General features: G+C 36.5%; 1 protein-coding gene across 1 annotated transcript in view; it reads left to right on the top strand.

Annotated features, from left to right (window-relative positions):
- The window catches only part of MAN1A2 (mannosidase alpha class 1A member 2), a 236,028-nt gene that overhangs the window by 107,014 nt on the left and 103,718 nt on the right, over nt 1-25,296 (top strand). The window contains exon 6 of the mRNA XM_064282369.1: nt 7,037-7,131. Within this exon, the coding sequence (XP_064138439.1) occupies nt 7,037-7,131 (95 nt within the window). The remainder of the gene's footprint in view (nt 1-7,036; nt 7,132-25,296) is intronic.

The raw sequence follows: 25,296 nt of genomic DNA, 5'->3' as shown, positions 1-25,296 counted from the left end.
ACGGAAAAGTTAATACAAAAATAATAATTAAAAATAAAGTGAGGGTAGAGAGACACTCCCAGATACATAAAAGCTGAGGGAGTTTTTTTACCAGTAGACCTGCCTAACAAGAAATGCTAACGGAAGTCCTTCAGGTTGAAATAGAGGACACTAGATAATAACTCAAAACTGTGAAGTAATAAAGATCTCTGGAAAAGGGAATTTCAGGCCAGGTTTATTTTTGGTTTATACTACTTGTTATGTCTGTAGTCTTGTGTCTTCTGCTATCATTTATGAGACTGCGCCAGGCTAACTTGTTAGTTTGCGAATAGAACAAAACCTTGGATGCTTCATGGTTTCTTCCAGTTGTGGTGATGGGATGATGAAGAAAAAAGGGTCATGTTAATGGATTTGAAAAGACTCCCTGAAATCCCGTAGTCAGTACTCTCACCCATGTAGTGGATGATAAGGGGGATGAAGGGACCCTTACTGTCCTACCTGGTAGTGAATGTTTTTAGAGCCTTCACAGTGAGAGATAGGATTGCAGCACACAGCCTGAGTGTGCCTTGGTTATTGTTCACTCACTTCTGGAGGGAGGAGGAGGGGCAGCAATCCCTGGTTCCCCAGCCATAAGGCATTATGGCTATGGCTGCTCAGTTCAGTGGGTCCTCAAAGCTAAGACAAATGATGTCAACAATTAGGGTGTACAGCTTTGTGTAGATTAAAAACAGCTGAAGTTAGTTGGTTAAGGCTGAGCAAGTAATTCCTGAAAACCAAAAGTAAGTGCAAAGCTTTGCTTACTTGAGTAGAGCTGCTCTTCTCCTGAGCCTTCTGAGTCTTCCCTCCCCTTCTGCCCTAACCTCAGCTGCTTTACGGAAGAAAGTCAGTTATGGACTTAGATTTTATAGTTGTGTTGGATAAAGACATCTGGGCCATCACTCTCCTTTAGCATCTCAATCTTCCTAGAGTGCCTTCTATTGATAGAGCCTAACAGAAGCCAATTAACAGAGCAGAAATGTGGTTTGTAGCGTCCCAGCCTAAGCATCACAAAAAAGAACATAAAGTGATAGTTTGGAACTGAGAGACTTTAAGTGGTACAGTTTTAAAAGAACACATCCTATATTGAAGTGTCATATATGGTAAAGTATTGGGAAATTATGGTTTATTTAGTAATTGGTACTGTCATCATGATTGATTATACATCCCTGAAAAAAAATACTGGACCTTTTACATCCACTCAGTATAATAGAAGAAAAGACCGTTTTAATATCTAAGGCTGGGGTCGACTTACAGAAGAGTTCTTGCAAATTGAATAGAACAAAAAAGAAAAAAAAGGAAAAATGGTCACATAACAAGACCACATAGTTCACAGAAATGAAATGTGGTGGTTGATAAACATACGAAGATGTTCAATCGCAATAATATACAGAGAAATGTGAATCAGGCAATAAGATGAACTTTTCTTTACTCATGAAATTAAATAACATTGATAACCAGCTTTAGCAAGCGTGTGGGGGAAAGGTACAGTCTAATATCTTGCTGAGGTGTGAATTGCTGCATCCTATTGAGTTAATGACTGGACCTGTATCATTCTCATTATCCCCATCGTTAGGGGTATCCTTAAAGGCTATTAAAAGGCCTGTTGCTAGGCAAGTTTTACTTAGGGTGAAGTAAAGATTACTGAAAAACTGGGTTAACAGAGAAAAAAAATTCATACACATACCTCCCACTCAAAATGAGCTAGCAAACTATAATTTAAAAACTAATGAAGATGCTACAGCATGAATAAACCTTGAAAACATTATCCTCAGTGAAATAAGCCAGTCACAAAAGGATAAATATTGCTTATACACAGTACGCAATGTATAGAGACCAAAGCTTATTAGTGTTACCAGAGTATCAGGGAGTGGAGAAAGGGAGTCATTGCTTAGGGAGCACTGGTTTTCTGTTAATGGTGGTGGAATAATTTGGAAGGGGATAGTGGTGATGGCTGCACAACATGAACATAATCAGTGTCACTGAGTTGTACATGTAAAGATTGTTGAATTGGCAAATGTTTTGTTATCTGTAGTTTTACCACAATTGAAAAAACAACTAATGAAGAAATGTAATGCTAATAAAGGGAGTCAACAAGAACTTGACTTTAGTCTAAATAATATTAATTTTATAGAATATTCTGACAAAATATAGTTGGGATGCTCTATGAAATTAATAAAGCTATAGCTTTCATTTAAAAAAGAGTCTTATAGACTTGTGAAATGAAAATAGACTTAAAGAGAGAATTCATGATTTGGAGGGCAGTACTGAAAATTCATCGAAGCATAGAGAGTCAGAGAGAGAAGATAAGAAAAAAAGATAGATTGGGAGGCTTCAAAGAATGTTTCTCAGGAGGCCCAGATGAGGTTTATGGAATAAATGATAGAGAACCAGTACTTTAAAAGATTTGAATTAATATTTGAAAAAGATTTCAAGAATAAACAGGAAATATTAAAAACTACCAAAGTGAAAGGACCAATTACTTAACAAAAGAATGGCATCTGACAGTAGAGTTCTTAGCGCAGTTGATGTCGGAAGATAAAATATATAATTGCCAACCTAGAATTTTATAGTAGCCAAACTATCATTCAAGAGACAGGATGTAAGATATAGGATAAAGAGGTATGCATATAAACTAATAAAGTATTTTGAGAATTATTGACTGTATTGAATATTACCCACTGCCGTCGAGTTGATTCTGACTCATAGCGACCCTACCGGACAAAGTAGAACTGCCCCATAGAGTTTCCAAGGAGCACCTGGTGGATTCGAACTGCTGACCTCTTGGGGAGCAGCTGTAACACTTAACCACTATGCCACCAGGGTTTCCTATATTAAATATTATTAACTATAAAAATTAAGACAAAACAGTGGAAGGTTTAAGATTACGTGGTGTTGTTAATTGCCGTCAAGTTGGCCCCTGACTCATGGCAACCCCATGCACAACAGAATGAAGTGCTGCCTGGTCTGCAGCAGCCCCATGATCATTTGTGTATCTGTGAGGTTTTCATTGGCCAATTTTTGGAAGTAGGTCGCCAGGCTTTTCTTCCTAGCTTGCCAGTCTGAAAGCTTCATGGAAACCTGTTCAGCATTATAGCAACACCCAAGCCTCCACTGACAGATGGCTGGTGGCTGTGCATGAGGTGTAATGGCTGGGAATCGAGCTCTGACCTTCCACGTGGAAGGTAAGAATTCTACCACTGAACCACCACTGGATTTTATATATTGAAGTTGTCAAGGATTTCATCTTACTTGGATCCTCAATCAATGTCCATGGAAGCAGCAGTCAAGAAATCAAATGATGTTTTGCATTGGGCATATCTGCTGCAGAAGACCTCTTTAAAGTGTTAAAAAGCAAATTGTCACCTTGAGAACTAAGGTGCACCTGACCCAAGCCATGATATTTTCAGTTGCCTCAGATGCATGCCAAAGCTGGACCATGAGTAAGGAAGACTGAAGAAGAATTGGTTCCTTTGAATTGTGGTGTTGGTGAAGAATATTAAATACACCATGAACTGGCAGAAGAATGAACAAATGTGTCTTGGAAGAAGTACAGCCAGAATGCTCCTTAGAAGGGAGTGTGGCAAGACTTCACTTCACGTACTTTGGACTTGTTATCAGGAGAGACCAGTCTCTGGTGAAGGACATCATGCTTGGTTAAATAGAGGGTCAGCGAAAAAGAGGAAGACTTTCAATGAGGTAGATTGACACAGTGGTCTCAACAATGAGTTCAAACATAGCAGTGATAGTGAGGATGGTGTAGGACCAGATAGTGTTTCATTCTGTTGTACATATGGTCGCTATGAATGGGAACCAGCTTGATGGCACCTAACAACAACAAAGCAGTGAAGTTGTCAAGTACATGGATTGTGGAGTTGGACTGGCTGGGTTTAAACCAAGGCTCACCACTTAGTAGGTGTATGACCTTGGGAAAGTTACTTATATCTCACTTTCCTATTCTGTAAAATGTGACTAATAGTATTACTTATTTCATTGAGTTGTTGTGAGGATTAAATGAATTAAAATATGTTTGCCATTATGATTTCCATCATTATCCAAACATTTTTGTAGACTATAGTATTGTTGAATGTTAACATCAGATATCTCAGGTAGATGGGGGTGATATAGAAGCTGGAGGAGAGAATTTCCTTGTTTATTATAAATCTCTGTGCCCTTTGGCTTATTAAATTGATTCATTCAACGGTTGTTGAGCACCTACTATATGTTAGACACTCGTTTAAGCACTGACAGTATAACAGTGAATAAAACAAAAACTTCCAGCCCACCTATAGCTTCCAGTCTACTGTGGGGAAACACAATAAATAAGATAGAAATTCAGAGAATGTATGTGTGTAACCACATATACAATGCATACATACACTGTTAGTAATAAGTGCTAAGGAGAAAAGTGAAGCAGGGAAGGGGATAAGGAGTTTATTATTTCAAATAGGATGTCCAGGGAGTACCCGAGACAGTAACATTTATGTTAAGACCTGAAGGAGATAAGAGAGTGAGCCATGAGGAAGAGTATATAGTCAAGGGACAAATTGGCAGTAGCTGTGAAAATGACAAATAAATATGCCCATTGATCAAACAATTCTAGTTCTGAATTTATTTTATATAGCTGTATAACCCAGGCTTGTTTGCCGGCCAGTGTACTTCACGTAGGTAGTATTTCATTCCATTGTGCATGGCGTCGCCTGAGTTGGAAGCCAAGTAGATGGCAACTAACAATAACAACGTAGTTTGGAAACAAATTTAAATGTCCATCAGTTTAGGGAACTGATTAAATAAATTATGGTATATTCATATAAGAAGTAATTCTGCAGCCCTTTGTGTGCTGATTTGGAAAGATCTCTAAGATACGATTAAGTGAAAGAAGAATGTTCAGAATAGAGTGTATGATACTGTACATGAGGGAGAGAGAGACAAAGTGTGTGTATGGGAGGCCAGGAAATGAGATTAGGAACTATGAAACTGATCAGCATGCATTATTTACTAGATATTCAAGAAACTGATGGCCGATTGCATTGTAGATGGTTGAGGGACAGAATTGAAAGAGACTTTTTTTTTTTTTTTACTGTATACTCTTTGATACCTTGTGTATTTTGTCTTACCTGTCTGCATTGTGTACTAAAACCTATTTTAAATTAGCTGCTGGTACTGTGTACTAAAATATGTTGGAGTTTTCGCTCTTGTCTACCAAAATGTGATTCTGAAAACAGAGAATTTAATGCTACAATGTATTTATCATTAAAGAGTTTGTATATTTTTGAATAAATTAAGTAACTATAAGAAGAGTTTCTCAGTGCCTTAGGTGTTTTCTCTTTGGAGTGTCCATTAGAATTGGTTACTATATATGTTAACTGTAATTAATGACACAGGGTAGTTAGTTGAAAATTAGACAATATGTTATTGATTACTTCTATAAGCGAAATGAGACTGCTTTCTATTGTGAAAAAATTTATATTTATAAATCATTTTACCATTTTTAATATTAGTTTCATACTTAGAAAAGATGTGATACAAAAATAAATGATTAGCAAATAGATAACAAAGCACTCAACTGCTAGCTGAAATGTTGGCAGCTGGAACCCACTAAGAGGTCTCTCGGAAGACAGGCCTGCTGATCTGCTTTCCAGAGGCCACAGCCTTAAAACTCTGGGGAGCAGTTTTACTCTGGACCCATGGAGTTGCATGAGTCAGAATGGACTTGAAGGCAACTAACAATAACAATACTAGTTCTTAGATGAAAACTTAGTTCCTTTGTTCTCATGGTAAATAGAAGTGATACTGTTTACTATAAAATGTAACCTGTCTTTATTAACATGTAAATATTAATGCTAAGAGAAATGAATTCACATTCGCGTTTCTGAATTAATGAGTTGAATAAGAGAAAATTATTCAGATGTTGACTTTAAATTATTATGTTTTTATTTGAGATTTTATATTAAGGTAAGTATTAAAGGAAATGGTAAATTGTGAATATATGCGTGTATGTAATTAAAAGGTCTGCTGAGTGGTTCTTACCATATTGAAGTTACCTTGCAGAACATTTTAACGTCATTCTTTTTTTTGTCTACTTGCACCTATTCTTCTCTAATATATTCTACCACAATAATGTCGTCATGCTTTGTTTAATATTTTCACAATTCAGACCTTTGGTCTGTTCAACTACATGTTATTATTTAAAGGCTTTAATAATGTTTTATCAAAAACATTCGGCTTTAATGAAAAGATGAGACCTTAAATAACCAAGCAATTTTTAATCAGCCTGAGAGGGGATAGACCTGAGGTAGATTGGTGAATGTGCTGCTGCTTCTAATCAAGCGTTATGACCCAGTCTCAGTTCAGAGCCTCTAATTCAGTGGTCTTCAAAGTGGGGTACACAAGCCTATCTATGGGAAAATGCTAAGAAAATATTAAAAATTTTACTATATATATCTTGATAATAGTACCTGGTTTAAAGAGTTTAGAGGCCACTGATATTTAGGCAATTTATTGTTTGGGATACCAAAAAAGCAGCAAATGGGGCAGAGAGGCACAAAGCATTTGTATGTCTGAAGGTAAACTTGGAATATGAACAGTCTACATTTTCTTTCCTTTTTATAATGCTTGTTAAATCTTGATGGAAAATGTTTAGACATAAGCATGGTTTCAGTAATCCAAGGCCATTTGTCTGAGTTGGATTACATCTCTTTCTTTTGTCTTAATATTTGAACTAAGCTCGTATTCCTTGGCTGAAAATTTGGTGGCCTAATGTTTTAGGTTTTTTGCCAGGCGAAAATATAGTGTCAACACCAAACCATGTTCTTCACTTTCAGTTAAATTGTAGTTTCAGGCCTTTGTATCTTGGGTACAAAGTATCCAGTTTACAAATGCTCTGATTGCTGTATGCTCCTGATGCGAAAGAGATGATGTCTTTTTTTTTTTTAACTGAGTGCATTGTGATATGTATCCATGAGAGATGAGCATATGCTTACTGATGGCTATAATTACGAATATTTATGTTTTTACCTAGATATTCAAGATCAAAGCAGTGCAATTGGCTGAGAAACTCCTTCCTGCTTTTAACACACCTACTGGGATTCCCTGGGCAATGGTCAATCTGAAAAGGTAAACTGCGTTTTGTGTGTGTATCTGTGCTGGAAGAATTAGATTCTTGAGCTTTTTATCCCTAGAATTTTCTAGTTCTCTCCACACACACTTTTTAAGACGAATTATTTTTTCTGCATATAAGCAAAAGCATGTTTTCTTTAAAATATTTTCTGATTTTTTAAAAGGTGTCCTTACTTTGAAACAGTTCACCTTTCTTAGCTTCATTCCAATTTCTGTCACTTGTTTCTCTAAGTCTAGATTTCACTTGCTTACCCGTATGGTTATAAAATGTCTCTTTTATTTGCGTATTCATTTCCGTGTAGTGCTATAATGGGTTCAGAGTACTTTTCCTCCCTTTTTTATTCTTTAACACCACCTGCTGATCTCTCTGTGTCAAAATGGAAAACAATATGTCTAAAAATCAGGACTTTCTATTGCTGAAAATCTTATTAGTGATAAAGGCAGGCACAATTCATGATGTTGACTATAGAGTGTTATAGTACCTATGCTATTGAAGTTCAAAGTGAACTTTTTTAAAACATGATTCTTTGCAATCTGTTTCATTCTAATAGAAAACACTTTTCACTTAGAAATGGATTAAATGTTTTCTTTGGACAACTTTAGAAATCATTCAGAGATACACAATTAAAATTTGAATAATGTCAACACATTTTAACTTACATTTAAATAATTTATGCTGGCTGAAATTGTTGCTGCTCATTTCTTCTTAAAATAAAGTTTATTATTCATTTCAGTGTGGGTACTTGGAAAGTACCTGAAAATGTGACTCTTGCTGTCCTTGCACCTGCCTTTTGAATAAAAGTTAGGAGTGTTTTTTTTGTTTTGGAGACATGATTCTGTGATTACTTGAAATAAACTAATCTATTTTAGTTATTTCTTTCTAACAGACAACTTTATGGAGTTTGTGTTTACATTGAGAAGTCAGCATTTATTACTGAACCTTAAACCTGACTTTACTATTCTCTTATTTCGTGTACTGGATGTAATGTAAATTACCTTCATGTGAGAGAAAAAGCCAGCTGGAGTTTCAGAACAGCCTCCGCAGATGGATATGGCCAAGTGATGTTCACATACCTGTTCTTTTTCCTTAGTTTCATGACAGATTTTCTGATGTTTCCTTTACTATCATCGTAAGAGTCATATTATCTTCTTATAGAATAATTAAATCTTAATTCTGATATGAAGAAAGACTGGAGGACATTTTTGTTTGTTTTGTCTAAATAGAGGAAAAAAACTGAAAAATCAAGTTTATGTTGCAAAACTTCAAATTTTGATTGAGATTAAAGTAGAAAGGTTTTCAGGGACCATGTCCTGAGCATTTTATAAATTTAATCTTCATTTAGCTTTTTTGTATATACTTTGTATATACCCATACCAATACATAATTTTACTTAAGTTGACATAAGTGTAATTACTTCTTTTTTTTTTAGTTGGCTTAGGCTTGCATCTGCCTGTTCCCCCACACAGGCCTTCCTCCAATCCTGCTGCTTGAAAGCCAACTCATGTTAACAATAGAGCATTGTCCTTTGATGTTTTTCTCTTTCCATGATAGGATCCAGCACACAGAAATACAAACATACCTACAGGGTGGGGCTCATTTTGTTTGTTTGTTTAGATGGTTGTTTTTCTGCTCTCGTTTATCCTTGAGAAAAATACTCTTACAAAGACTCATAGAAGTATTCTTCCAGGCTATTTGATAAAAATCTAAATCAGTCTTTATAATAACTGCATAACTGGGACAAGGGTTAGTTATACCATATCAGTGGTATTGATTTGTTTCCATTATTTTGCCTCTTTAAACATTGCTACAACAGTATACCTTTACATATGCCCTTGTGTAGTGGGGATTTTATTTCTTTGGAAATGATTATTTAGAATGGGATTGCTGGTCAAAGGGCGTATGTCGTTTTAGTTTTGTAGAATAAATTCCTACTGTGGAATTGCTGGATCAATGGGTATATGTGTTTTTAAATTTAACAGATACTCCAAAATATTCTCCAAAAAGTCTGTAGTACATGACATTTGCACCAGCAATGTGTGAGAGTACCTAAATGCCTGCAGATAGAAGTTTTTTCGAAATTTTGGCAGATTGGTACCCATAAGGCACTACTCATTGTTGTCTTAATTTTTTTCCTACTAGTGAATTTGAGCAACTTTTCTATAAATTTGTTGGACATTTAGATTTGCTTTTTGTGAATTATCTATTCCTAAGCTTTGCTTGGAAACCCTGGTGGCACAGTGGTTAAGAGCTACGGCTGCTAACCAAAAAGTCGGCAGTTCAAATCTGCCAGGCGCTCTTTGGAAAACCTATGGGGCAGTTCTCCTATTTTGTATAGGGTTGCAATGAGTTGGAATCTGCTCAGCAACAATAGGTTTTTTTTTTTTTTTTTAAGTTTTGCTTGGGTTGCTTGTCTTTTTCCAGTTAGTTTGTAAGAGTACTTTGTAGATTATAGAATCACCTCTTCTCTCCCTGCTCTACTATTTGTCTGCTATTTTTATTTATAGTATTTTGGTCATTCAGAAGTTTTAAATGTTTATCCAAATGTCTTTTATAACTTTTGGGTTTACAGTCTTGGTTAAACAAATGATCTCCCCCTATTGTTTTATAGTCTTCTAGATTTCAATAAAAGATCTTTATAATATTGCTTTAAAAAAACTTCACCAAGTGTGATGTTAATGGAGATTTTTCATAAAATGCCTTTATCAGTTTGAGGGAGTTCCCTTCTCTTCCTATTTTGCTGAGCGTTTTTATTATGAATGGATGTTGAATGTTGCTAGATACTTTTTCTTCATCTCTGGAGGTGATCATAAGGCTTTTCTTCTTTATTCTGCTATTATGGTATATAAACTTCATGCTGGAGTTTAAATGTTAAACCAACTTTCAATTCCTAGGATATTCCTTGGCCACAACGCATTGCCCTCTTTATGTGCTGCTGAATTTGATTTCCTATTATTTTATTACATACTTTTTACTGGGTTATTACTTTGTTACATACTTTTACAACTATGTTCATGAGGGATTTTGGTCTGAAATTTTCTTTTGTAGTGTCTTTGTCAGGTTTTGGTATTAAAGTTATCTGGCTTCTTTAAAATGAAGTAGGAAGTATTCTCTTTTCCTTTATTTTCGGAAAGAATGTTTGTAACATTGGTATTACTTCCTCCGTAAATGCTGGCTAGATGCATGCATTAAACTGTCTGAGCTTGAAATTTTCTTTGTGTGAAGGCTTTTGATAATAAATTCAATTTTTCTAATATACGTAACCAAAAAACCAAACCCGTTGCTGTCGAGTTGATTCCGACTCTTAGAGACCCTACAGGACAGAGTAGAGCTGCCCCATAGAGTTTCCGAGGAATGCCTGGTGGATTCGAACTGCTGACCTTTTGGTTAGCAACCTTAGCACTTAACTACTATGCCACCAGGGTTTCTATAGTGCTATTCAAATTTTCAATTTCATTTTGTTTCAGTTTTGGTAAACTGTATTTTTTAAGGGATTCATTGATTTTATCAAAGTTATCAAATTCGTCGGTGTAAATTTGTTCATATAACTTTCTTATGCCTTTCATGTTTCTACGATCTGTAGTAATATAACCCCTCCTTTAGTTCTGATGTTGGTAATTTGTGTTCTCTCTCTTCTTAAAATCAGTTTAACTAGGTATTTATAATTTTTTAAAATATTTTCAAAGAACCGTCTTTTGTGTTTGTAACAATTTTAACTTTTTTTGGTCTGTTTTCTGTTTCATTGATTTCTGCCTTATTTTTATTATTTCTTTCTCTGTACTTGGAATTACTTTGCTTTTTTCCAGGCTTCTTAAATTTGAATCACAGATCTTTGATTTTAGCCTTTCTCTTTTTTCCCAGTAGAAGTATTGAAAGCTATAAATTCTGTCTAATCTTGCTTCAGCTGCATCTCAGACATTTTGATATGTTTTCTTTTTCATTATCGTTCAGTCCAAGATATTTTCTGATTTCTGTTAGAATTTCTTTGATGCATCAGTTATTTAGAAGAGTGTTGTTCATTTTCCAAATATTTGTGAGTTGGTTAGATATCTCATTGTTTTGATTTCTAATTTAAATTTATTGTGATCAGAGAAAATACTTTGCATAATTTCAAAACTTAAATTTATTGTAACTTGTTTATGGCCCAGCATACGATCTTTGATGGTAAATACACTTGAAAAGAATGCTTGTTCTGCAGTTGTTGGGTATAGTATTCTATTAATAATAGTTACGTTAAGGTGGTTAATGGTGGTGTTCAGATCATCTTTCCTGATTTTTGTTTGTTTTTGGTGTGATTATTTTATGAGTTGCTGAGACTGGTGTTAAAATATCTGAACTATGATTGTACAGTTGTCTATTTCTGTCAGTTTTTTGCTTCATGTATTTTGAAGCTTTATTGTTAGGTAAGTTTATGATAGGTCTTTCTGATGCTTTGACTCTTTTATCGTTATGATGTGCCCTTCATCTGTGGTAATATTTTTGTCTTGAAGTTGTTTTATCAACTGTTAATGTAGCCACTCTACCCTTTTTATGCTTATTGTTTGCATTATATGTGTGTGTGTGGTGTGTGTGTGGTGTGTATGTGTGTGTATATTTAAACTCGTTTACTTTTAGCCTCTCTGTGTCATTATAATTGTAAGCCCTCTTCTTTGGGAGACAGCATCTAGTTGCATATTGCTTTTGTTATCCTGTATGACAATATTTGCCTTTTAATTGGAATTGATGCAATTATTGATACAGTTTGATTTAAATTCCTTCTGTTTTTTTTGTTTCTCTTTTCCTACTTTATGTATTGCCTTTTTATCTAAATCTCTGTTTTTTTTTGTTGTTGTTATTTTGGGGCTTTTAAATTTATTTTTTAGTGATGCTGTAGGAGTCACACTATATATAATTTCATAGTCAACTGAAAGTTAATACTGTACCACTTCATGTAAAGTGTTAAGGAGCCTTGGTAGCACAGTGATTAAGCGCTTGGCTGTTAACTGAAAGGTCAGTGGTTTGAACCCACCAGCCATTCCACAGGAGAGAGATGTGGCAGTCTGCATCCATGAAGATTACAGCCTTAGAAACCCAATGGGCAGTTCTGCTCTGTCCTATAGGGTTGCTTATAAGTTGGAATTGACTTGACGGCAGTGGGTTTTTTCATGTAAAGTACAGAAATATTGCAACCATATCCGTCTGTTCAGCCTTCCCTCCCATCCTTTACATGCTATAATTGTCAAGTGAATTATATCTAATATACTATAAATCTTGAAATACATTGTTAAAATGGTTGGTTTAACAGTCTTGTGTATTTCAGAAAAATTAAGAGGGAAGTAATAGTCTAATATTTACTCAGGTGTTTAATATTTTCAGTGTTCTTCACTCTTTTTCGAAGATCTGAATTTTAACCTGATACCACCTCAACCTGAAGAACTTAGGTTAGCATTTCTTATTGTGCTCCTCTATAGTGATGAATTCTTAGTTTTTCTTTGTCTGAAAAAGTTTTTGCTTTATATTCATTCTTAAAGAATATTTTCAGTCTGTATGTAATTCTGGGTTGGTGGTTTTTTCTTTCTACAATTAAAAACGTTCCACTCTGTCTAGTCTCTGTTGTTTCTTATAAGAAGTCAGAATTTGATTCATTGTTGTTCTATATATAATGTCTTTTTTTCCTCTCAATGCTTTTAAGATTTTCTCTTTGTTTTTGGTTTTCAGCAGTTTGACCAAGAAGCACCTAGGTGTGCTGTTGTTTTATGTATCCTGTTTGGGCTTTGCTGAGCGTGTTGAATCTGTATATTTATGTCTTTTACTAAATATAAGGGAAAATTTTGGCCGTTATTTTTTCAATTATTTTGTCTGCCCTATTCTTTCTTTCCTGTCCTTCTGGGATACCAGTTACTGGTATTTTAGAACGTTTATTACTGGTTTTATTACACTTCCACGTCTTTTACTAAATATAACGGGAAAATTTTGGCCGTTATTTTTTCAATTATTTTGTCTGCCCCATTCTTTCTTTCCTGTCCTTCTGGGATACCAGTTACTGGTATTTTAGAATGTTTATTACTGGTTTTATTACACTTCCACAGGTCTCTGAAGGTCTTGCTCTTATTTTTCAGTCTTTTTTCTCTGCTCTTCAGATTGCATAATTTCCATTGATCGATCTTCGTGTTTACATACTCTCTCCTATGTTGTCTCTAATCTATTCTTAAGGCCATCCAGTGAATTTTCTGTAGGAGTCCTGGCTGCACAGTAGTTGAACACTCAGCCACTAACTGAAAGGTTGGCAATTTGAACTCATCCAGCAGCTCTGCAGGAGAAAGACCTGGCAATCTGTTCCTATAAAGATTACAGCCTTGAAAACTGTGTGGGGCAGTTCTAGTTTATAACACATGGCATTGCTATGTGTCGAGGCTGACTCGACAGCAGCTAACAAAAACAACAACCCTTTATTACACTAACTTTTGGCTTTGTTGATCCTCTGTTACATGTTATATTCTACTCCTTTTGTTTTCCTTCTACATTCATTTGGTTTATTGGGCTGTTTGTTTTCTAACTTGTTGAGGTGAGTGTTCATTTATTTTCATACTTCCTTCTTTTCTAGTACACACATTTAAAGCTGTGTATTTTCCTCTACTACTGTAATTAAAATTACATCTCACAAATTTTGATAATGTAGTATTTTTATTATCATTCACTTTACAATATTGCGTTTTCCATTGTAATTTCTTTTAATCCGTAGGCTAATCTGAAGAATATTGTTTAAATTCCAAACTTTTAGAGATTTTCACTTTTCGAAATACTCGTTTCCTGCCTAATTGGATCACGATCAAAGAACAATCGATAGGATTTTAATTCTTTGAAATTTATTGAGACTTGCTTTATGGCTCAGTATTTAACCTATTTTTATAACTGTTTCTCCAGTGCTTGAAAAGATTGTGTTTTTTGTAGTTTTTGGATCTACTATTCTACATATGTCTCTTAAGGTCAGATTTATTAAGTGTGTTGTTCGACTCTTATATGTCCTTGCTAATGTTTTTTTGGTCTGCTTTTGCTGTCAGTTAATGACAGTGGTATGTTAGACTCCCCTATACGTGATAGTTGACTTCTCTGTTTCTCCTGTCATTTATCCCAATTTTTGCTTTATATTTTTGTGGTTATGTTACTAAGTGCATACATACGTAAGATTACTTAATCTTTTTGGAGGTTTAAACCCTTTATCGTTATCTATGATAGTACCATTTGTCTTACTCTTCCTGATATTAATATAGGTTCAATGGCTTAATTTTAATTAGTTTTTGAATGGTATATTTCTTTCTATATTTGTTGCATTGCACATGCAGGTTGCCTTAAAGGCTGTTTCTGGATCCCAGCTGACTACCAGAACACTGGAATGAGAAGTTCCCCTAGTTGCAACAACCACTCTGTGGTTGTTATGTCCATTTAGCCTGATCAGGCCATACCTATGAGACACGTACATGATGTTGGCAATAGTGAAATTTATTTTAATTTCAGACGATAGACAACATACAACCAGGAAAGTTCAGTGAATAGTGGTCCCCCCAGATTAAAAGCTGTCCAGGCAGGTGATGGAAAACTTTCACGTGTGCACCCTCGTTTTGCACCATGGGCAAAGGGCCCAGAGGACCTTCCCCCACCCGGTTTTATACTCCAGGGTTGGGTGTTTCACTGCACAGAACACAGTACAAATTTCCTTGCCTGATTACCCAAAGAGGAGGGTAGTTGGACATGTGGGCACCAGCCCGGAATTGTATCTGTTCAGTCCTGCTGCATATTTAGATAAACCATTCAAATTCTGACTTCGGAGGGAGAGGTGCAGTGGTTTGTTCTGAAGCCCAAAGATGCGAGGGGGATGGGGCAGGGACTAACTATAGCTGTTTGGGCCATCCAAAGGACTGCCTGTTCTCGTTTTTTTAATCAATGATTTTGAATCTGTATGCCTTCTATAAACTGCACATAATTGGATTTTTTAAAGAAATGAGATCAAACATCATTGTCTCCTAATTGGAACATATTGTCAGTTTACATGTACTCTAATTATTTTGATATATTTAGGTTTAAATCTTGTCTCACTTTATTTTGAGCTTTCTACTATTAATCCCACCTCTTTTGGTTTTCTTAAGTTTTTATCAGATTAAAAATTTATTATCATTATTTTCATCCTCTACTGGTTTGGAAGTGTTTTTCTTCTTTTCGTTGTTTTTGTAGACAGCACAGTTCGCATACTTACCTAAGTCTAAAGGTCATAAAAACATTTATTCTCCTATTGTATAGGATAAGACTCTTATAACTTTAAATCTCCATCTACCTTCTCTTGATTATATGTTTTGTTGTATGTTTTTTTAATTTAACTTTTTTACCCTAATAGACATTATTAATAACCTTATACAGTTGATGTTCACTTACCGTCACCCACATATTTTACCACTTCTTTTGTCTTTCCTTCCTTCTGCATCTCTGACTTTCCCTCAGGGATCACATTCTATTTGCTTGAGGAAGTACATCTTTTAAAATTTCATGTAGTATGGATCTGCTGGTGACAAAATCTCTGCTTTTGTTTGTCTAAAAATGTCTTTATTTTGCCCATGTTCCTGATGGTTATTGTTGCTGGGCATGGAATTTGAGGTCCTCAGTTATTTAGTTTCAGCACATTGGAGATACCATGGGACTGTTTTCTGGGTTCCATTGTTGCTGAGAAGTGGGCTCTGTTGATCTAACAGTAACTCTTATTAAGGTAAACCCTTTTTTCTGTTCTTAATATTTTTCTTTGGCCTTCTGTATTTTTACTGTGAGGTTTATTAGTCTTTTTGAATTGTGCATTGCTATTTTTCCTCAGTTTTGGAAAATTCTTGGCCATTAAACCAAACCCATTGTAGTTGAGTTGATTCCAACTCAGAGCAACCCTATAGGACAGAGTAGAACTGCTCCCCCAGGGCTTCCAGGAAAGAGCTGGTGGATTCAAGCTGCTGACCTTTTGGTTAGCAGGTAAACGCTTAACCAGTGCGCCACCAGGGCCCCTCTTGGCCATTATATCTTCAAATTTTGCCTTTGCTTCATTCTCTCTCCTTACTTTCACTGGAATTCCAATTCAGCATGAGTCAGAACTGACTCGATGGCACCTAGCAACAATGCGTTAGATTTTCCAGTTCTTTCCCCTGGTGTCCTACCCTCTTCTGTTTATTTTCATGCTTTTTGTCTCCCTGTTCTATACAATTTTTTCTGATTTATCACCCTATTGAATGATTCTATGTTCTGGTCTTTTTATCTGCTATCAAACAATTACATTGAATTTTTAATTTTGGTCATTGTGTATTTCTTCAAAATAAAAATTGAGACTGAAGATGAAAGAGGATGGAAAATAAAGAGGCAGTATATGGAGTGGCATAGAGCATTGAATGGAAATAGATCATCTAGGTTTGAATCCTTCCTTTCTTACTTATGCAGTCTTTAGGCATGTTGTATAACCGCTATTTACTTTATTTGCAAAAAGGAAAGCATTATACTACTTATATGATAGTTTTGAGGCTTATAATGTATATAAAGCACTTATAAAAATGCCTGCCACAGGACAGGGGTCTGGAGACCATGGTTTCAGGGGACATCTAGGTCAACTGCAATAATAAAATCTATTAAGAAAACATTCTGCATCTCACTTTGGTAAGTGGTGGCTGGGGTATTAAATACTAACAAGCAGCTATCTAAGCTGCATCAATTGGTCTCAACCCACTTGGAGCAAAGGAGAATGAAGAACACCAAAGACACAAGGTAAATATGAGCCACATAAACCAGAGACTCCATCAGCCTGACATTGGAAGAACTAGATGGTGCCCGGTTACCACCGATGACTGCCCTGACAGGGAACACATCAGAGAATCCTCTATGGAGCAGGAGAACAGTGAGATGCAGAACTTAAATTCTAATAAAAAAAGACCAGACATAATGGTCTGACTGAGGCTGGAGGCACCCCAGAGGTCATGGCCACCGGACCCTCTGTCAGCCCAGGACTGGAACCATTCCTGAAGCCAGCTCTTCAGACAGGGATTGGACTGGAGTATAAGACAGAAAATGATAGTGATGAGGAGTGAGCTTCTTGGCTCAAGTAGACACATGAGCCTATGTGGGCAGCTCCTGTCTGGAGGGGAGATGTGAAGGCTGAGGGGGACAGAAGCTGGTTGAATACACACGAGGAATTCAGGGTCAAGAGAGCAGCTAAGGTTACATAGCAAGGTGTATGTAAGTTTTTGTATGAGAGACTGACTTGATTTGTAAACTTTCACTTAAAGCACAATTAAAAAATGTCTTCCACGTAGTAGGGTAATTTTTGTATTATTATTGTTTTTCAAGAAAGATGGGTCTAGGGTTCTGAGAGTGTGTGTGTGATTGTGTATGTGTTTATGGGTGGATGATAGCATGTTATGAATATGTATTTATGTAGTCATAGACTTAAAAAGCTGGATTTTTTTCAATTCCCTACTTACTACAAAACAAGTACATTGTGATATTCAGATGAGTATGCATCCATGAGCCCATTTACATCTTCTGCTGTATGTATCCCCAAAAAAAACAAACCCAGTGCCGTTGAGTCGATTCCGACTCATAGTGACCCTATAGGACAGAGTAGAACTGCCCCATAGAGTTAACAAGGACTGCCTGGTGGATTTGAACTGCCGACCCTTTGGTTAGCAGCTGTGGCACTTAACCACTGCGCCACCAGGGTTTCTTGCTGTATGTGTAGCATGTTTTATTTGTATGTTTAATTAGTAAGGTTTTAAAAATTATTTGAATTAGTAATCCATATTCTGTATATTTTGTTGATATAAAAAATACAGTTGCTTAGTCCCCAGAGACAAAAATTGGTATTAAGACTTTAAAGTAAAAACCATTTCTTTCTGCCTCTGTGAAGAGTTGTCTTTCTGGCTTAAAATTTTTAGAGAGGACCAGCTTTGCAGGAATTTTGAAGTAGTCTGAAATTTTTAAATAAAATTTTCAAATTATTTTTGGGTAATATAATTGTTACACCTTTCCAAAATAAACACATTTCAAGATAATTACTAAAATACCACACACAAAAAACATGCTTTTATTTTGTCTTGCTTTTCAAGAACAGAGCTTCAGCTACCTCCGTTTTGTTAAGTGCGGGGTTTGCTCTCACTCTTCATCTTCGCCAGTCAACAAAATTTGACACAGTTGATCACTCCTTCCTCCTAGAAATACATTTTTCCCTGGGCTTCCAAGATACTCCACTTTCTTGGTTGTCCTCCTGTCTTACTGTTGCTGCTTCTCAGTCTCCTTTACTGGTCTTTCTTTTGTCCCCAGCCTCTCGATGTTGGAGTGCCCTTGCACTTCTTTTCTTCTGTATGTGCGTTCACTTCCTGGGTAATCTCATCACTTTCATGATTCTCAAATATGTATCTCCAGGCCAGATCTATCCTCTGAACCTGTACCTGGTGTCTACCCAACATCTCTACTCGTATGTGTAATAATCATTTGAAATGTAACATATCCTAAAGCCAAACTCCGTATCTTCTCCCTTTAGCCTATTTCATTGGTATTTTTTCTCCATCTCAGTTAATGGCAACAACATCTTTGCAGTTGTGCTTAGGCCAGAGTTTGGTCATCTTTGACTCCTCTTTTCTTCGCACATCCCACACCTAATCTGTCAGGAAATCCTGTTGGTTCTCTCTTCAACGTATGTACAGAAACTGACAACTTCTATTTCCATAACTATCACCCTGATCTGAGCCACCATTACCTTTCACCTGGATTATTGTAGTAGTCCCCTAACTGGTCTCTTTGCTTTTACCCTTGCTCCCCTACAGCGTGTCTTTTTCACAACAGCTAGTGACCCTTCTAAAATGTTTCACGTTATGTAACTTCTCTTCTCAATGTTTCCAGTGGCTTCCTGTATCAGAGTAAAAGCCAAAATCCTTACTGTATTATACTGAGGTCCTATAGATTTGGCCCTTTGTTATCTGTTGAATTTATCTGGTTACTCTACTTTTCCCTCGACTGTTCCTTTCGTATGCTAGGCACACTCCTGCCTCAGGACCTTCGTACTAGCTATGTGTTCTGCTTGGAATGATTGTCTACCAGATAGCTACATAACTGTCTCCCTCTTTCGTTTCAAGTCTTTGCTTAATGTTTCATTTCAGTGAGACCTACTCTGAGCACGTTGTTTAAAGTTACCAGCTCTGCCTCAACTTTTCAAATCTTCTTTACCCTTTGTTAGTTTTTCCCATAGCACTTATCATCATCTTATACTGTTTAATTATTTATTATGTTTATTTTCTCTCCCTCTCCCACACCAGAATGCATGGGACAGGGATGCTTGTATATACAGTGATGTATATGCAGCACCTTGAACACACTGCACGTAGGCAGCATTCAGTAAGTACTGGGGAGTGACTGAATAATGTAGCTATAAAGAGGGCAAAGATTTTCTTAACATACTTGTTGCTAGGTATTCGTTTAGACTGGCCTTCTTCTACCCTTTAGGAATCTGCTCTAGAGTTTCCCTGGCAGGTAGTCATGTGCTTAAATATTTTTGTTGATAAAAAATTATATTTCATGAGGTAATCCATTTCTAGTTTTGAGCAGCTTTAATCATTATGAAATTCTCCCTTATTCTGACTAAAAATACATTTCCTTGTAACCTCCACTTGAAATGGTTCTTCATTCCAGACCCAGTCAGAACAGATAATAATCCATCTGTACATACCAGTCTTGCCTTTTTTTTTTTTTTAAGTCAGCCACCATATCCCTTAATCTTTCTATTTCCAGGCCAGGCATTTTTAGTTCTAAAATTTATTGTCTTGTAGCAGGATTTTATGATTTTCGCTTACTTCATCATTCTGATCATCTCACTATGGAAGTTTCTTTTAAGTAAATATTTAAATAAATATGAATGTGTCTTTTAAATGAAACATTACTCTTCAATGAGATACTGACAACAATAAATTTGGATAATATTGGTTGATTAATACTGCCCACAGATGGATTTCTTAGATCACATATGATAAACTGATTTTAATTTTAAGTATATTATTTAAACAAATTTCAGGCCTTTGTAGTAACTAAGGTAGTGAGATTTTTATTTGTTTTACTATTTGAAATGCTGTAATTTGAGAAAGAATAAAATAATTATTTCCCCTGATGGGTTAATCAAATATGTCTATTGTGATTGATATTCTTTAGTCCCACCTCCACTGCAAAGAAAAATATGTTGATGATACACTGGTTGTTTGAGTTTCTAAAAAGATTCAGAATTGTTCAGGGAGAGAACAAGTATTCACCTTGCAAGTGTGACCCTAATACACATGTCAGATCCAAAAACCACTGAAGTGCTTGGAGTAATTAAGAAAATAGAAGTATCCGTCTTTTTGTATTTAAGGCTTTCTGATTTTGCTAATTTTATCCAAACTACGTAATTAAATTTAGAGGCAGTTTATTTTACAGTAGTGAAAATGATGTCATTCACATAGATACGACTATGTATATAACAATGATCTACATGGAATATAATCAACCAAAAAAAAAAACCAATATGAAAAACTGTCAGAAATGAGGGCCTAGAAGCAACACAACAATTCAGTGGCAGTGAACAACACATCAGGCACCCAGATCTTGGCTTCTAATACTATTCTTCAATTAAAAAAATCTGGTCTCCTTGGAGAAAGGATGGATCCTAGGGCTGGGACAGGGAATGTACAGAATGAACCTAGAACATCTTATAGTGCCAGAAAGTAAGAAAGTGCTCAAAAACACTTAGAATAATTGGGTTGAGGGCACATCAAAGGGACACAGAAACCAAGTTAAAGAGCTCCCAATGGCCAAAGCTGGAACAACTTGAGCAGCAAAGTAAGTAAAATAGTGTTGGATTATAGCCCAAACTATAAAATAAGTGTGCATGAGTTTCTGCTGGTGTGAATGAATGAATGAATAAGGAGAATAGTAATACCTCTTGTACAGAAGAATCCCAAATGCTTTATATAGAGACTTGCCTTTAAGGAGATGGAACATAACTCTCCACTCCTTAAATGTGGGCTGTGCGTAGTGACTTCCTTCCAAACAGTACAGGATGAAATGTTGTTACGTACCACCGAATCGGCTCTGACTCATAGTGACCTTACGTATAACAGAATGAAACGCTGCCCAGTCCTGTGCCATTCTCTCAGTTATTGCTATGTTTAAGTCCATTGATGCAGCCACTCTGTCAGTCCATCTCATTGAGGGTCTCTCTTTTCCACTGACCCTCTTACTTATACTAAGCGCGATGTCTGTCTCTAGGGACGATCCTTCCTGATAACATGTCCAAAGTATGTAAGACGAAGTCTCACCATCCCTGCTTCTAAGAAGCATTCTGGCTGTACTTCTTCCAAGACAGATTTGTTTGGTCTTCTGGCAGTCTGTAGTATATTCAGTATTCTTTGCTAACACCATAATTCAAAGGCATCAATTCTTCTTCAGTCTTCCTTTTTCATTGTCCACCATCCAACTGTCACTTTTTCTTACTGTGGTGGCTTGTGTGTTGCTGTAATGCTGGAAGTTCTTCACTGGTATCTCCAATACCAGTAGGGTCACCCATAGAGGACAGGTTTCAGCAGAGCTTCCAGACTAGGACAGACTAGGAAAAAGGTCTGACGATCTCCTTTCAAAAATTAGTGAATGAAATTAGTGAATGGATAACAGCAGAACATTGTCCCATGTGGTGCTGGAAGATGAGCCATTCAAATTGGAAGGCACTTAAAACTGGCGAGGAGCCGCTTCCTCAAGAGTAGAGACAACCTTAAGGACATGGATGGAGTAAAGCTTTCTGGACCTTCATTTGCTGATATGGTATGACTCAAAATGAGAAACAACAGTTGTAAATGTCTATTAATAATCAGAACTGTAAGGAGAGGGGGAAGAAGAGTACCTTTACAGTAGAGAAACCTGACGCATACTACCTCAGCCAAGCAATCAAAGTTAACATCAACAGTGATGGTAAGTCATGTTGATAGCATGTACCCTTGATATGATGTGATGCAAGTGACACTCAGTACCCATAACCCCAGCCTAATCCTGAGAAAAACATCAGACAAATTCCTATTAAGGAGCATTCTACACCAGGTAGTGTTTTGTTCTGTTATATGTAGGGTCACGATGAGTTGGAACCAATTCAATGGCACCTAACAACTCAAAACAGTCAAGGGAAGTCTGAGAAACTCACACAGTCTAGAGCTGCCTAAGGAGACATGACTGCTAAATGTAATGTGGTATTCTATATGGGATCCTGTAACAGAAAAGGGACATTAGGTAAAAATTAAGGAAATCGGAATAAAATAGTGGACTTTAGTTAATAATGTATCAGTATTGATTCATTAATTGTGACAGATGTTTCATACTAATGTAAGATGTTCTAATAGGGAAAACTGGATGTGGGCTACATGGGAGCTATCTGTAGTCCCTTTGCAATTTTTCTGTAAATCTAAAATTATTCTAAAATTGAAGGCTTATTTTTTTAAAAGACACGTAAAACACACACGCACACACACAAAACCAAACTGTCAGACATCTTCAACCTAACAAACTCTGCCACGGGGAGGGAAAGTGTAACTTAACAACTTGTAAGAAAACAGTGCACCTTAAAGAAGCTTAATGAACTTTACTGCTGATTCATTTACATTAAATGATATAATTTTCAACATTCATTTTCACACCAGTCATTGTTTTATGACCTACATAAGTATCTAAAACAACATTTTAGGTCTAAACCAATGTATAAAGTATGAAACTAACTCCAGCATGCGTAATCAGTCCTAATGAATGGTTCATGTTAGATGAAAGTGAGCATTAAGGTAAAGAAGATTTTTTCCCCAATCCCCAGGCTGAGTGAGGAAGTGTATCAAAGTAGAAATACAGTTGAATTTGGAATTAATTTTTCTTAGCTCAGTAACTCTAGATTACTACCAGTTTATTAAAAAACAACAACAAAAACCTCTAATATTCCTGATATCGTACTGTCATACAGTCAGTAAAGGATGGCTTTTAATTTTTTTCCCACACCCATAAGGAAGGTATTAAGATCTGTGGTGGTGCGATGCTTAAGTACTTGGCTGCTAACCAGAAGGTTGTTGGTTCAGATCCACCCAGTAGTTCCACGGGAGAAAGACCTGGCAGTCTACTTCCATAAAGATTACAGCCTAGAAAACCCAATGGGGGCAGTTCTGCTCTGTCACATGGAATCACTATGAGTTGGGATCAATTTGATGGCACCTAGCAACAACACAACAAGCAAGGTACTGTAGGTTTTTTGGGTGAATAAGACATAGTCCTCATTCTCAAAGAACCAGCCAGGGCTAGGTATTGTATTCAATGGAATGACATGTACGGCAGGTACCCAGATACTAATGTTATAATGTAGAGAGTGGAAATGTTGCTAGTGTAGTGGTTTAGAGCTATGGCTGATAACCAAAAAGGTCAACAGTTCGAATCTACCAGGTGCTTCTTGGAAACCCTGTGGGGCAGTTCTGCTCTGTCCTATAGGGCCACTATGAGTTGGAATTGACTCGATGGCAACGGTTTTTTTTTTTTAAATATAGAAGGCACGGGTAGACAACATGTTATGAGGACATCAGCAAAGAGGAAGTTTATTTAAGATCAGGGAGTTTTCATGAAACATTTGAATTTGCTTTTGCGAATGGGTAAGATGTTAACAGGTGTGTGAGGTAGAACATCTTGAGTGAAGGAAATAGTTTAACCAAAAAAAGATGCAACAGTGAGAAATCATAGGGGAGAAACTTGGACTTTCAAAGTAAAGACTGGTGATGAAATATGGGGAACCAGTATATTTGAACCTTCAAGTGTCTCAGCTAATCCTATAAGTAAAGAGATTGATGAAAGGGCAAAAGTGCCATTTCTGTGAGGAGGCTTAATATTTAACTGGAAGGCTCTTCTTGGGGTTATTAAGATAAACTCCGTTATCAGAAAATTTAAGGAAGACCTGGAGACTGTACTTGAAATTTATTTCTCTGAAAACGTAGCAAGACAATATAGGACACAAGTAAAGAAGGTCTGGTCGTCACTGTTGTTACTTGCTGTTGAGTTGGCTCCAACTCGTGGTTATCCCATGTATAACAGAATGGAAAAGCTGCCTGGTCCAGTGCCATCATTGGTATGTCTGAGTTCATCGTTGTTGCTGCTGTGTCAGTCTGTCTCATTGAGGATCTCCCTTGTTTTCACTGACACTCTAGTTTATCAACCGTGATGTCCTTCTCTAGCCATTTCCTGGTGACCTGCCCAAAGTAAGTGAGCCCAAGTCTTGCCATCCTTGTTTCTAAGGAGCATTCTGGTTGTCTTTCTTCTAAAACTGATTTGTTTGTTCTTGATGTCACAAAAACCCTCTAATTTCAAGGGATAACTCATGGGACAAACTGGAAGCACCTTTCTTGCAATCTTTTACCCTGCTGAAAGCAACATTAGAAAGCAATGATACCTAATCCCCATACTACATTAAAGCCTCTTGATATGTGTGTGTGTGTATATATATATATCCACGAGGCCAGAAATCATATCTGTTTTGTTCACCACTATATTCTTAGCACTTAACATGGTGACTGCAATGATTACATGTAGATAAGTGCTTATACCTGGCAAAAATCTGATTGATAGGTAGTGGTATGATTCTGACATGGTCGGCAAAAACACAAGGAATGAAGCTAAACTGAGTATCAGAATAGAAGCTGAGCCTAGCACAAAACTGTATGTGGAAAGCTTCATGAAAATCAGAAGAGGAATCACACGGAGATTAAATTCCCCACCTACACCTTCAGCCTCCTATACATCCCCCTCAAACTGCTATATCACTGAATTTTTTCAGGTTATGTATGACCACAGAAGGAATTCTGTTATCATCCAAGATTCACTGAGGGTTTAATTGTCTAAGAAGAAATCATCTACTGCGATTTTAGATAAATATCTATTTTGGATTGTTGTTGTTGTTACGTGTTGTTGAGTTGATCCGACTCATAATGACCCTATGTACAAGGGAACGAAACACTGCCCGGTCCTGTGCCATCCTCAAAATCATTGCTATGTTTCAGCCCATTGTTGCAGCCACTGTGTCAGTCCATCTTGTTGAGAGTCTTCCTCTTTTTTGCTGACTCTTTACCAGGCATGATACCTTC

This window comes from Loxodonta africana, chromosome 3, assembly GCF_030014295.1.
Source record: "Loxodonta africana isolate mLoxAfr1 chromosome 3, mLoxAfr1.hap2, whole genome shotgun sequence".
Classification (NCBI taxonomy): domain Eukaryota; kingdom Metazoa; phylum Chordata; class Mammalia; order Proboscidea; family Elephantidae; genus Loxodonta; species Loxodonta africana.
Note: the sequence above shows the minus strand (reverse complement) of the source record. Positions and strands in the feature narration are given on the sequence as shown.